A 12,253-nucleotide genomic window follows, 5' to 3' on the forward strand; every position below is an offset into this window, starting at 1 on the left:
AAGGGAGAGAAAATCAATTGGGGTTTGTGGGAAATTTTTGGGAGGCTTTTTGCAGAGATTAAGTCTGGTTATTTTGCCCTATTATCATCCTAATAAATGAAGGGGATAGACCTTTAAAAAGGCCTCTTTGAAGGACCCGAACTGGCCCAGTTTTGGACGACCCGAACTGGCCCAGTTTTGGATTCTCGTTTAAGCAAGTAAGTGACAGTCTGCGCAATCTCGCAAAAGTGCCCATATCTCTCTACTCCAATATCGTATTGACAAACGGTTTAATGCGTTGGAAAGTAGACTCATAGATATTTAATTTTATGGGTGGAACACCCCATAAATCTAAGTATATTAGGAGAAAATCGCAGTTACATTTGACCCAAAGTTTCAGTAAAACTTATGAACGTAACTTGTGATGACTTTCATTGACTTTTATTCCACCACTCGCTTGACTTCAAAATATAACATACGACTATAATACAAATAACATAACTCATAACATAACCTCCTTATCATGTAAAATATCCTGGTCTCACCCCAAAAGTACATGCTATAACATTCCCAACTTGTTGGCTTTTGACGAAACATTATTTTTTCAATTCCTTTAGCTTCTGAACCCTCTAACCCTCTTTGTACTTGTTGTTCATAATCTTCAATATTTGTAACTTCAGAGGTAACATGATTAACTTGCTTTATATATTTTTAAAGATGATATCATTTTTGGGTCCTACATTAGTTTTCTCACGACGCAGTTTTACGTACGAAAATATAGGGTGTAACAGAAACCGAGGGCACCGGGATTACCTCGTCTACTGCGAACATCTCTTTTACAACTGGCTGCTCCCCGTAGAACTTCTTGACTCCTTCCATCATGGGTAATTTCAGTGCTTGGTGCAAGGTCGAGGGTACCGCCCTCATGTTGTGAACCCACGGCCTTTCGAATATGGCGTTGTACCTCATGTCCTTTTTTATCACGTAGAACTTTGTCTCTTGGATCATCTCGGTGGTGTTCACCGGCAGGATTATCTCCCATTTAGTGGTTTCACATACCATGTTAAATTCATTCAACACCCGAGCCGTCGGCACTATTTGGTCTTGTAACCCCATATGCTCTACGACCCTCGATCTGATGATTTTGGTCGAGCTACTTGGATCAATCAACACACGTTTAACTTGAGATTTATTGATAAGTACGGATATTACCAGTGCATCATTGTGTGGTTGTATGATGCCTTCAGCATCCTCATCGCTGAATGAAATAGTTCCTTCCAGGATATAATTACGAGTGCATTTTTCCCTTGTGATAGATACTTTAGTGCGCTTTATCATTGGCCCTTGAGGGACATCGACCCCTCTAATGATCATGTTGATGACGTGCTGAGGCTCCTCTTGTTCGGCCTGTTTACTGGCGTCCCTGTTCCTGAAGTGGTTTTTGGCTCGATCACTCAGAAATTATCAGAGGTGCCCGTTATTGAACAACCACGCAACTTCTTCTCTCAATTGTCGGCAATCCTCGGTCTTGTGGCCATGAGTGTCGTGATACTTGCACATCAAGTTAGGATATCTTTGGTTAGGGTTGGATTGCAATGGTCGGGGCCACTTGGTCTCCTTGATGCACCCGATGGCTGATACGATACTGGCAGCATCAACGTTAAAGTTATACTCTGATAATCTTGGTGCTTCCCTACCCCGAGTGGCGTGTCGAAACCATTTTTGCTCATCAGACCTCGGCTACCGGGCCCTCAATCGCCTCTCTTTTCATTCTTTGTGGGGTGATGCCTGGACCCATTTCCTATTCAATCTGTGTTGTATGGTTGGTAACGATCCCGGACCGGCCTTGGCTCATGATCGACGGCTCTCTTAGACTGGTCTTCGGCCATGATGGGATAAACTGACCCAGAAGGACCTCCGAGTTGGTCATCCTCGACTCTAATCTTTGACTGGTACCTATTGTGGACGTCATCCCAAGTTACCGCCGGGTACTCTACTAAGTTTTGGTTTAGCTGCTAAGGAGCTTCGGGGATTAAGTCCGTGAGTAAACGCCTGAACGACCCAATCATCTGCGGCCGGAGGCAAGTACATCCATTCTATCTGGAACCTCGATACGAATTCCCTGAGCATCTCGTTGTCTCTTTGCTTAACCTTGAAAAGGTTCAACTTTCTGGTCTTGACCTTGATGGCCCCGTCATGGGCCTTCACAAAAGCATCTGCAAGCATAGAAACGAGTCAATGAAATTTGAGGGTAAGTTGTGATACTATATCATTGCTCCTTTGGACAAAGTTTTCCCAAACTTTTTCAGTAATACTAACTCGATTTTATCATCTTCTAAGTCGTTCCCTTTGATCGTGCATATATATGAGGTCACATGCTCATTCGGATCCATGGTTCCGTTGTATTTTGGGATATCGGGCATACAAAATCTCTTTGGGATCGACTTCGGTGTCGATTGGAGGGAAAGACTTCTAGATAAACTTCTTGGAATCCAGCTCGATTAATATCGGGGGTGCTTCTGGGATTTGATCGACCTTGGAATTGTATGTTTCCACCTTTTTGTCATTGGCCTCAATTTTCTTTTCACCTGATTCCACCCCCGCTTAGTTAATGCTTCTATCATTCTCATTATTTCGAGATTGACCCCGGGCTCAGCTTCACCCGGTCTCTTGGTGATCTTCTCATTTCTTCGGATGTTTTCCCAGGACTGTTCATGCTCAACTCTGCTGGGGGCGTGGCTTTGATTCTACCGTTGCGCTATCGCCGCCTGATGAGCCTGCAACATTTCGAAGATTAACCGCTGGCTTATCCCATCACCTTCGCCTACGGGTGCTTCTCGAGCTGTTGGACGGGGTCCCCCACAAACACTATTTTCTGTATCAGTTGGCAAGTTCACGTCGATGGCCACCTGTAGTTAGCATCGACCAGATCGACAACTGAGACTCCGTTGGGATCAGTAGGAGGTACCTCATTGCTAGCACCAGATTGTTATTTTTCACCATGATGGCCAAACTCAGCGTCAACGTTCAAGTGGGCAAATTGAGAATTTGACATTTTTAAACTGACTTGAAATTAAGACTTTAAAGAATAAGCATAAAATATAGCGTGTTATGGATATTTGTATCAAATCACCACTATTATCCTTAGCCCCACGGTGGGCGCCAAACTTGTTATATTTCACATTTTTGTACGTTAAAATTTCATCGTAAGTTAATCAACGTAAGCTCGAGAATGAGATTATTTTTGAGGATATAGGTATTTATGCTATTTATAGCAGGTGATGAGTAAGTTCCGTGAAGGTTAGAGGATAAAAATAAATCGAAGAAAATGAGTTTCGTTAAAGTTTGACAATTTGGGATAAAATACGGTCTAAGCTATAATACTACGTATTTATGGACTAGTACCATACAATGTACCACATGACCATGATAGTAAGGTATATAAAATATGTTAAAAGTGATTAGTATTTTAAGTAAATTAAGATAATACTTAATTATGTGGGTAATGAGTTAATTAATGATTTTAGTGGGAGATTAACAAGGGAATTAGGAATTTGTGCATAAGAAATTAGCGGAGATACCATCTCCATGTGGCAGCAAATGGGAGTATTAATCAAGCCTAATAGTGACTCTTTGATATATGGAGCTAGGTGGCATATTTAGAGGATTATTTGGCAAAGTAATCCACATAAAGTGGGTCCCACAATCCACTATGACAAAGAAATATTCCTACATAATTAAGTGAGATGTTTATATTTTGCAAAGTAATGGATGGAAAGCCACTAAAGAATTCATACGACCCACAAAAAATCTATAAGTAGCGTGACTTGAAATTCTAAGGGAGCACAGTATAACCTTTCTCAAGGAAATCATACAGATTTTCCCTACTTCGATCCCATCGCTACGTGTTTTGTCGCGATTGATGTCTGTTAGAGAAATTGTCAAGAGAATCGGCTCAAGTACGTTAAGGCTATTCCTTCTTTCCTTTTGCCATGATCCTTATGATACAAATAAAACGAGCAAACACACAACTTTCATAAATGCCTATATTCATAGAAGCACTAGAGGTGCCTATGTTCTTGATTCCCCATGTGTCTTATTATTATATCTTCTGTTCATGGGTCTCAGAAAAATACGTAGTTGATAAAGTTTATCTGAAGGCATATTGATCTTATGACATTCCGAGAAATCTTATTAACTTACTTCTTATGCATTGCATTCATTTACACATGTACATTGACCCATGACCAGATGACGTTATATACGCACATATTATATGTATATGGGGTATGGGGAAAGGTTACATTGTTATATACATACCACCACCTGATCAGTTGGTATACATTGATGATTTCGCCCACTGAGGACGAGATGATATGATGGGATGCCCTCAGAGGCTTGATGAAGTTATGTACGCATATACCTATGCATGATATGATATTTATACGCACATGTATGACATTGTAAATATTTTAGAAATCACAAAGTTATTTAGACTTACAGGCGGATTCCTTTACTCCATGTTTCTTTTGTCTTTTATGTACTTATTTTCATGCCTTACATTCTCGGTACATTATTCGTACTGATGCCCCTATTTCCTGGGGCCTGCATTTCATGCCCGCAGGTACATATAGACATGCTGACGGTCCCCCTTTTAGGATTCTAGCTCAGCAAGAGTTGGTGTGCTCCACTTGATCCGGAGCTGCTATTAATTTTGGTACGTTATTTTTGTATATAGATATGGGTACGACGTCCCCCAGTCCCATCCTTTATACAGTTGTACACTCTATTAGAGGTTTGTAGACAGTCATGTATAGTTGGATAGTGTGTAGCCTTGTCGGCTTCTAGTTTTGGATATATAGTTGTCTATAGCAGCCTTGTCGGCTCGCCCTACCATATTCCGCATGTATATGTATATATGTCTTTTGGGCATGTTTTCCTCATGTATGTTATTCACGTAATTCAGCAATTTATTGATAGACGTTATACATGACCGACCCTTAATTTATGTTTATATCTTAGACACATGCTTAAGGGTGTTCGACAGGTAGGACTCGGGCACTCTTCATGGCCCATCGGTTTGGGTCGTGATAAAAGTGGTATCAGAACCGATCTGTCCTAGGGTTGTCTACATACCGTGTCTAGTAGAGTCTTGTTTATGAGTGTGTTGTGCACCACATTTATAAACAGGAGGCTATAGGACATATAGTATGTCATCCTTACTTCTTATCTTAGATCGTGCGATATAAGAATTCATTTTCCTAACGATGTGTTATGCTTTCAGCAATGCTTACAGGCTATGACCATCCAGAAGGGTAAGTCCGTGGCTGATGAGACTACTAGTCAAGCGCCACGAGTTACCAGGGCTCGGGGAGAGTCTCATAGTGAGATTCCATCTCAAACTTCACATACCCCGCCCTCTCCAGAGGAACTCTGAGGGGCACCAGCTCCAGCGCCTGTCCTTGTATAGCTCCTCAGCCAGATGCATCGGGTCAAGAGATGAGAGATGTTATTCATATATTGACTTGATTAGTACCCACACAGGCTCGGCGTCAGGAGGTAGGTATTGGTCATGCATATAGGGCCATCAGTGCGAGGGTTCATGATTTCATTAATTTGGACCCTCCGGTATTTACTGGAGCAGATCCAAATGAGGACCCTCGGGTATTTATCGATAGGATGCAGAGGACTTTGAGGGTAATGAAGGCCACTGCGACTGAGTTAACTGAGCTAGCTTCCTATAGATTTTAGGATGTTACATTTAATTGGTACGAGTCTTAAGAGTTGTCCAGAGGTGAGGATGCCCCTCCAACGGTATGGCAGGAGTTTACATAGGATTTTCTTCGTCATTATTTGCCACCAGAGCTTAGACGGGCCAGAGTTGATAGGTTCTTGACCCTTCGACATGGTAATATGAGTGTTCGAGAGTACAACCTTCAGTTTGATTCTTTGGCTAGGTATGCTCTCACTATTGTAGCTATGATGGAGGATCAGGTTCACCAGTTCGTGATGGGATTGGATCCACACCTGCTTAATGACTGTATGTCGGTCTCACTTCAGCCGGGCATGGATATTTCTCGTATTCAGTAATACGCTCAGGGTGTAGAGGAGAATAAGCCGAAGTAGAGGGCCGATCGTGCATGATAAGGACCAAAGTAAGAGAGCGATATCTTCGGGTCCTTCTGGTGAGTTTTGAGGTGGTCAGGGACAATAATACCTGAGGTATTTAGCTCAGCAATCGGCTAGCGCACCCTTCAGTTTGTTAGTAAGAGATTTGATCGTACCACATATTTAGGGCCTAGGGGTATAGGGGTGAGTCAAGTCATATGAGGCCGCCCTTGCCACGATGTGCTCAGTGTGGTAAGCAGCATGCCAGACAGTGCCTTATGTAGTTGGGTGTTTGTTATACTTGTGGTTATCTAGGCCACGTTATGAGAGATTGTCCGATGAGAGGTGGTGCAAGTATAGTTCAGCAGTAGGATCTGTAGCTAGTTCATCATCATCAATACGCCCCTCTAGGCAAGGTTCACAAGCACCAATCGGCCATGGTAGAGCTAGAGGTGGAGCATCTAGCTCGAGCGGTCCTCAGAACCGCATTTATGCATTAGCAGGTCGATAGGATTAAGAGTCGTCACCTGATGTTGTTACAGGTATATTATCAGTCTCCTTATATGATGTATATGCATTGATTTATCCAGGTTCCACCTTATCGTATGTCACTCTATTGGTTGCTAGTAAGTTTGGGATAGAACCTGAGTTGATTAAACCTTTTGAGGTGTCCAAACTTGTTGGGGATCCAGTGATAGCTAGGCGGGTATATAGAGATTGTATAGTAGTAGTTCATAGTCATTCTACAGTAGCAGACCTAATTGAGTTAGATATGGTAGAATTTGTTGTTATAATGGGTGTGGATTGGTTGGTTTCTTGTTATGATAACGTTGAATGTAGATCAAAGATGGTTCGATTCCAGTTCCCTGTGGAGCCTGTTTTGGAGTGAAAAGGTACGACATCACCGAGAGGTAGGTTTATTTCCTATCTCAAGGCAAGGAAGATGATCAAAAAGGCTATATTTTTATCACTTAGTTTTGGTACAGGATGTGAAAGTAGAATCACCAACCGTTCAGTCTATCCCTGTGGTTAATGAGTTTCCCGATGAGCTTACGGGTCTTCCGCCAGAGCGAGAGATTGAGTTTGCTATTGACATATTACCAGATACTCAGCCAATATTTATTCCTCCTTATAGAATGGTACCTGCAGAGCTGAGAGAGTTGAAAGAAAAACTAAGGGACTTGCTTGAAAAAGGCTTTATCAAACCTAATACATCACCGTGGGGAACACCTATGTTATTTGTGAGGAAGAAAGATTATTCCTTACGGATGTGTATTGATTACAAATAGTTGAATAAGGTGACAATCAAGAATAAGTACCCGCTCTTGAGGATTGATGATTTATTTGATCATTTGCAGGGTGCCAAGTGTTTCTCGAAGATAGACTTGAGGTCTGGGTACTATTAGGTAAGGGTTAAGGAGAAAGATATTCTGAAGACAGCATTCAGGACCAAATGCTGGCACTTTGAGTTTCGTGTTATGTCATTCAGTTTGACCAATGCCCCAGCAATATTCATGGACTTGATGAACCATGTGTTCAGACCCTTTCTAGATCTGTTCGTGATTATATTTATCGATGATATATTGGTTTATTCCCGTTCAGAGACTGAGCATGCAGATCATTTGCGTACTGTGCTCAGAGTTCTACAAAAAAGGGAAGTTGTATGCAAAATTCTCTAAATGTGAATTCTGGTTGAATTCTGTAGCTTTCCTTGGGCATTTTATTTCAGGTGAGGGTATCCGGGTTGATACACAAAAGATTGAGGCAGTGAAGACTTGGCCTACACCCACGACACCGACGGAGGTTCGTAGCTTCCTCGGTTTGGCAAGTTATTACAGGATATTTGTAAAGTGATTTTCTTCTATTTCGACACCATTGACAAAGTTGGCTTAGAAGGGAGCTAAGTTTCAGTGGAATGATGCTTGCGAGCGGAGTTTCCAGACATTGAAGGATAGATTAACTTCAGCACAAGTTTTAACACTCTCAGAGGAAACTGATAGCTGTGCTATTTATTGTGACACTTCGGGCGTTGGATTGGGTTATGTATTGATGCAGCATGGTAAGGTTGTCACTTATGCTTTTAGACAACTAAGAAAGTACAAAAAGAATTACCCAACCCACGATTTAGAGTTAGCTACGGTGATTCATGCACTAAAGATGTGGAGGCACTATTTATATGATATTCATATTGATATCTATACGGATCATAAGAGCCTTCAGTATATCTTCAAGCAAAAGAAATTAAATTTTTGTTAGAGGAGATGGTTAGAGCTACTGAAAGACTATGACGCTGATATTTTATACCATCCAGGGAAGGCGAATATAGTAGCCGATGCCCTTAGCCGTAGATCTATGGGTAGCCTGTCATATTTACAGCCAGATAAGAGTAGGATAACCCATGAGATTCATCAGCTAGCTATTCTTGGAGTTCGATTACTGGACCCAAGTGATACCGGAGTTACTATTCAGGACACGACAATATCCTCTTTAGTAACCGAAGTGAAGGAATGCAGTACAAGGACCCCATGTTAGCTCATTACAGGGATACAACCCCTCAGAAGGAGAAGACACCATTTGAGATTACAGGAGATGGGGTCCTAAGATATCGAGAACGATTATGTGTCCTAATATTGCAGGGTTGCACCGACAGGTTATGGGAGAGACTCACTATTCTCGTTATTCTGTCCATCCAGGAGTAACAAAGATGTATCATGATATTAGGGAAATATATTGGTGGGACGGAATGAAAAAGGATATAGCAAAGTTTGTTGCTCAATGCCCTAACTGTTAGCAGGTTAAGATTGAGCATCAAAAACCCTATGGATTATTGCAGGATATAAAGATTCCGACTTGGAAGTAGGAAGTAAATAATATGGATTTCATCATAGGCTTACCTCGTACCCATCGTAAGTTCAATTCTATATGGGTGATTGTTGATAGACTTATAAAATCAACCCATTTTCTGCCTGTTAGGACTACATATTCCGTAGAGGATTATGCAAGGCTTTACATTAAGGAGGTAGTACGACTTCATGGTGTCCCTATATCTATTATCTCGGATAGAGGTTCTCAGTTTACAGCTAATTTCTAGAGGTTCTTCCAAAAAGGATTGGGGACTCAGGTAAATCTTAGTACAATATTTTATCCCTAGACAGACAGACAGGCTGAGCGTACTATTCAGACACTTAAGGATATGTTACGGGCTTGTGTGATAGACTTCAAGGATAGTCGGGATGATCATTTTCTGCTTGTTGAGTTCGCATATAATAATAACTATCATTCTAGTATTCAGATGGCTCCATACGAAGCTTTTTACGGATGGAAGTGTACGTCACATATCGGATAGTTCGATGTTGGGGAAACTAAGTTAGTAGGACCAGAGTTGATACAACAGGCAATCGAGAAGATTAGGCTTATACAGGAAAGGATATTAGCATCTCAAAGCCGTCAGAAGTCTTATGCGGATAATCGACAATGAAACTTTGAGTTTTAGGTTGACGACTAGGTATTCCTAAAGGTATCACCGATGAAAGGCGTTATGAGGTTCGGTAAGAAAGGAAAACTTAGCCCTTGGTACATTGGACCATATAAGATCATACGTAAGGTAAGCCAGTAGTATATGAGTTAGACTTGCCTTCTGACTTAGAGTTTGTACATCCAGTCTTTCATGTGTCTATGCTCTATAAGTGTATCAGAGATCCTTCCATAGTCGTGTCAGTTGACGATGTTCAGAGCAACTATCATATGAGGAAGCTCTCATTGCTATACTAGATAGACATGTTCGAAGATTGAGAACTAAGGATGTAGCTTCGGTTAAAGTACTTTGGAGAAACAATAATGTGGAAGAGATGAATTGAGAAGCTTAAAAAGATATGGAGTCTAGGTATCCTTACTTATTTTCGCTTCCAGAGGGGGATCAGACCGAGACATCACAACCTTTAGGTGCGTGTATGGATTTTTATGTTAGTTACCGTCTTTGGTTGTGTGAAGCCATTCTCATTATTGATGATTGTGGCCTTATGTGGTATTGTGTTATTGAGTTTGCTATGAGGAGGGTTGGTAGTAGTACTGTTATAAAGGAGACTCTGCCAAAATTTATATAGATCTCGGGGAGTTAAACATTCGAGGACGAATGTTTCTAAGGGGAGAAGGATGTTACATTTTGCATTTTCGTACGTTAAAGTTTCGTCGTAAGTTAATCAATGTAAGCTCTGGAATGAGATTATTTTTGAGGATATAGGTATTTATGTTATTTATAACAAGTGATAAGTAAGTTCCGTGAAAGTAAGAGGATAAAAAAAAAACTAAGAAAATGAGTTTCGTTGAAGTTTGATAATTTGGGATAAAATATGGTCCAAGCTATAATACCCCTTATTTATGGACAAGTGCCATACAATATACCGCATGGCCATGATAGTAAGGTGTATATAGTATATTGAAAGTGATTAGTATTTTTAAGTAAATTAAGTTAATACTTAATTATGTGAGTAATGGGTTAATTAATGATTTTAGTGGGAGATTAACAAGCTAATTAGGAATTTGTGCGTAAGAAATTAGTGGAGATACCATATCCATGTGGCAACAAGTGGGAGTATTGATCAAGCCTAATAGTGACTCTTTGGTATATGGAGCTAATTGGCATATTTAGGAGATTCTTTGGCAAAGTAATCAACATGTAAGTGCCCCCCCCCCACAACCCACTGTGATAAAGAAACCTTCCTACATCATTAACTGAGATGTTTATATTTTGCAAAGTAACGGATGGAAAGCCATAAAAAAATTCATACGACCCACAAAAATGCTATAAGCAGCGTGACTTGAAAATCTAAGGGAGCACGGTATAACCTTCTCAAGGAAATTATACAGATTTTTTCCTACTTCGACACCACCGTTACGTATTTTGTCGCGATTGATGTGTGTTAGAGAACTATCAAGAGAATCGGCTCAGGTGTGTTAAGGCTATTCCCTCTTTCCTTTTGGCATAATCCCTACGATACAAATGAAACGAGCAAACACACAACTTTTATAAATGCCTATATTCATAGAAGCACTAGGGGTGCCTATGTTCTTGATTCCCCATGTGTCTTATCATTATATCTTCTGTTCATGGGTCTGAGAAAAATATGTAGTTGATAAAGTTTATCCGAAGGCATATTGATCTTATGACATTCCGAGAAAGTTTATCCGAAGGCATATTTATACATGTACATTGACCCATGACCAGATGATATTGTATAAGTATATATTATATGTATATGGGGTATGGGGAAAGGTTACAATGTTATATACGCACCACCACCTGATCAGTTGGTATACGTTGATGATTTCGCCCACTGAGGCAGAGATGATATATGGATTGATTCAACACAAATAATCAAGAATATTAGATAAATGAGTTAAAGACAAAATGTATAATCAAACCAATTGTAATGTTACGGTCCAACTCAAACTTAGGTTGAACAGTAGTTTAGCCCTTGATTAGACCCTTGGTTCGAAGCCAATTGTGAATGAAGAACAAACAATAAAGTAAGAACTTTTCAATAGCTAAAAAGCAAAAAAATAAATTTGTATTGTCTTGGTTTGCGTGTTAAAATATGTGTTATGAAATAAAACTTCCCCTTTATATAGTAGAAGAGTTTTATCCCTAGTACAAGTCTAAAAAGGTAAAAAAATTCTTTCTTGTTAATTACTTATCCGTAACACACATCGGACAAGATATGCGTCGTGATATCCGGTTAGTCATACATAACCATTGCCATATTTCCCGAGATCTTAGATCTCGTTTCGGGTCCGGGGAGCGTTGCTTTATCATGCCCGACGATGAGCACATTGTTCACCTTTCATGGGTCTCGGTACGAAAGGTTCCCAACCTCGATTTCAACCTCGTGTGTTCGTGCCCTTCTTCCGTTTTTTTCATCGGAAAATCGGGGTGTGCATTATCCCCGATTTTACCCGTATACGATTTTTTTTTCTTCCATAAAGCCTTTAATGAAGAAAAATGGATGTCTATTTTGATTCCTAAGGATGATGTGTTTTTGTACATATTTTCAGCAGTTTTAATGGGGAATGAGACATCGGTTAGTAGGTCTAGGAGATATTGTGATGTTTGGGAAGCCATATTATTGGTTTATTTGAAGTATTTTTTTATAGAGAATAGGTGCACCAT

The 12,253-nt window shown here is 40.4% G+C and overlaps 1 protein-coding gene across 1 annotated transcript; it reads left to right on the forward strand.

Moving 5' to 3' along the window:
• The first annotated feature begins 5,892 nt into the window (after nucleotides 1-5,892).
• LOC138903147 (uncharacterized) lies at nucleotides 5,893-8,878 on the forward strand. Its single transcript, XM_070191068.1, has 3 exons — nucleotides 5,893-6,019; nucleotides 8,399-8,614; nucleotides 8,724-8,878. The coding sequence occupies exons 1-3, from the start codon at nucleotides 5,893-5,895 to the stop codon at nucleotides 8,876-8,878; spliced, it is 498 nt and encodes a 165-aa protein (XP_070047169.1).
• Nucleotides 8,879-12,253: the final 3,375 nt, after the last annotated feature.

The sequence above is a fragment of the Nicotiana tomentosiformis genome, chromosome 12, assembly GCF_000390325.3.
Source record: "Nicotiana tomentosiformis chromosome 12, ASM39032v3, whole genome shotgun sequence".
Lineage (NCBI taxonomy): Eukaryota > Viridiplantae > Streptophyta > Magnoliopsida > Solanales > Solanaceae > Nicotiana > Nicotiana tomentosiformis.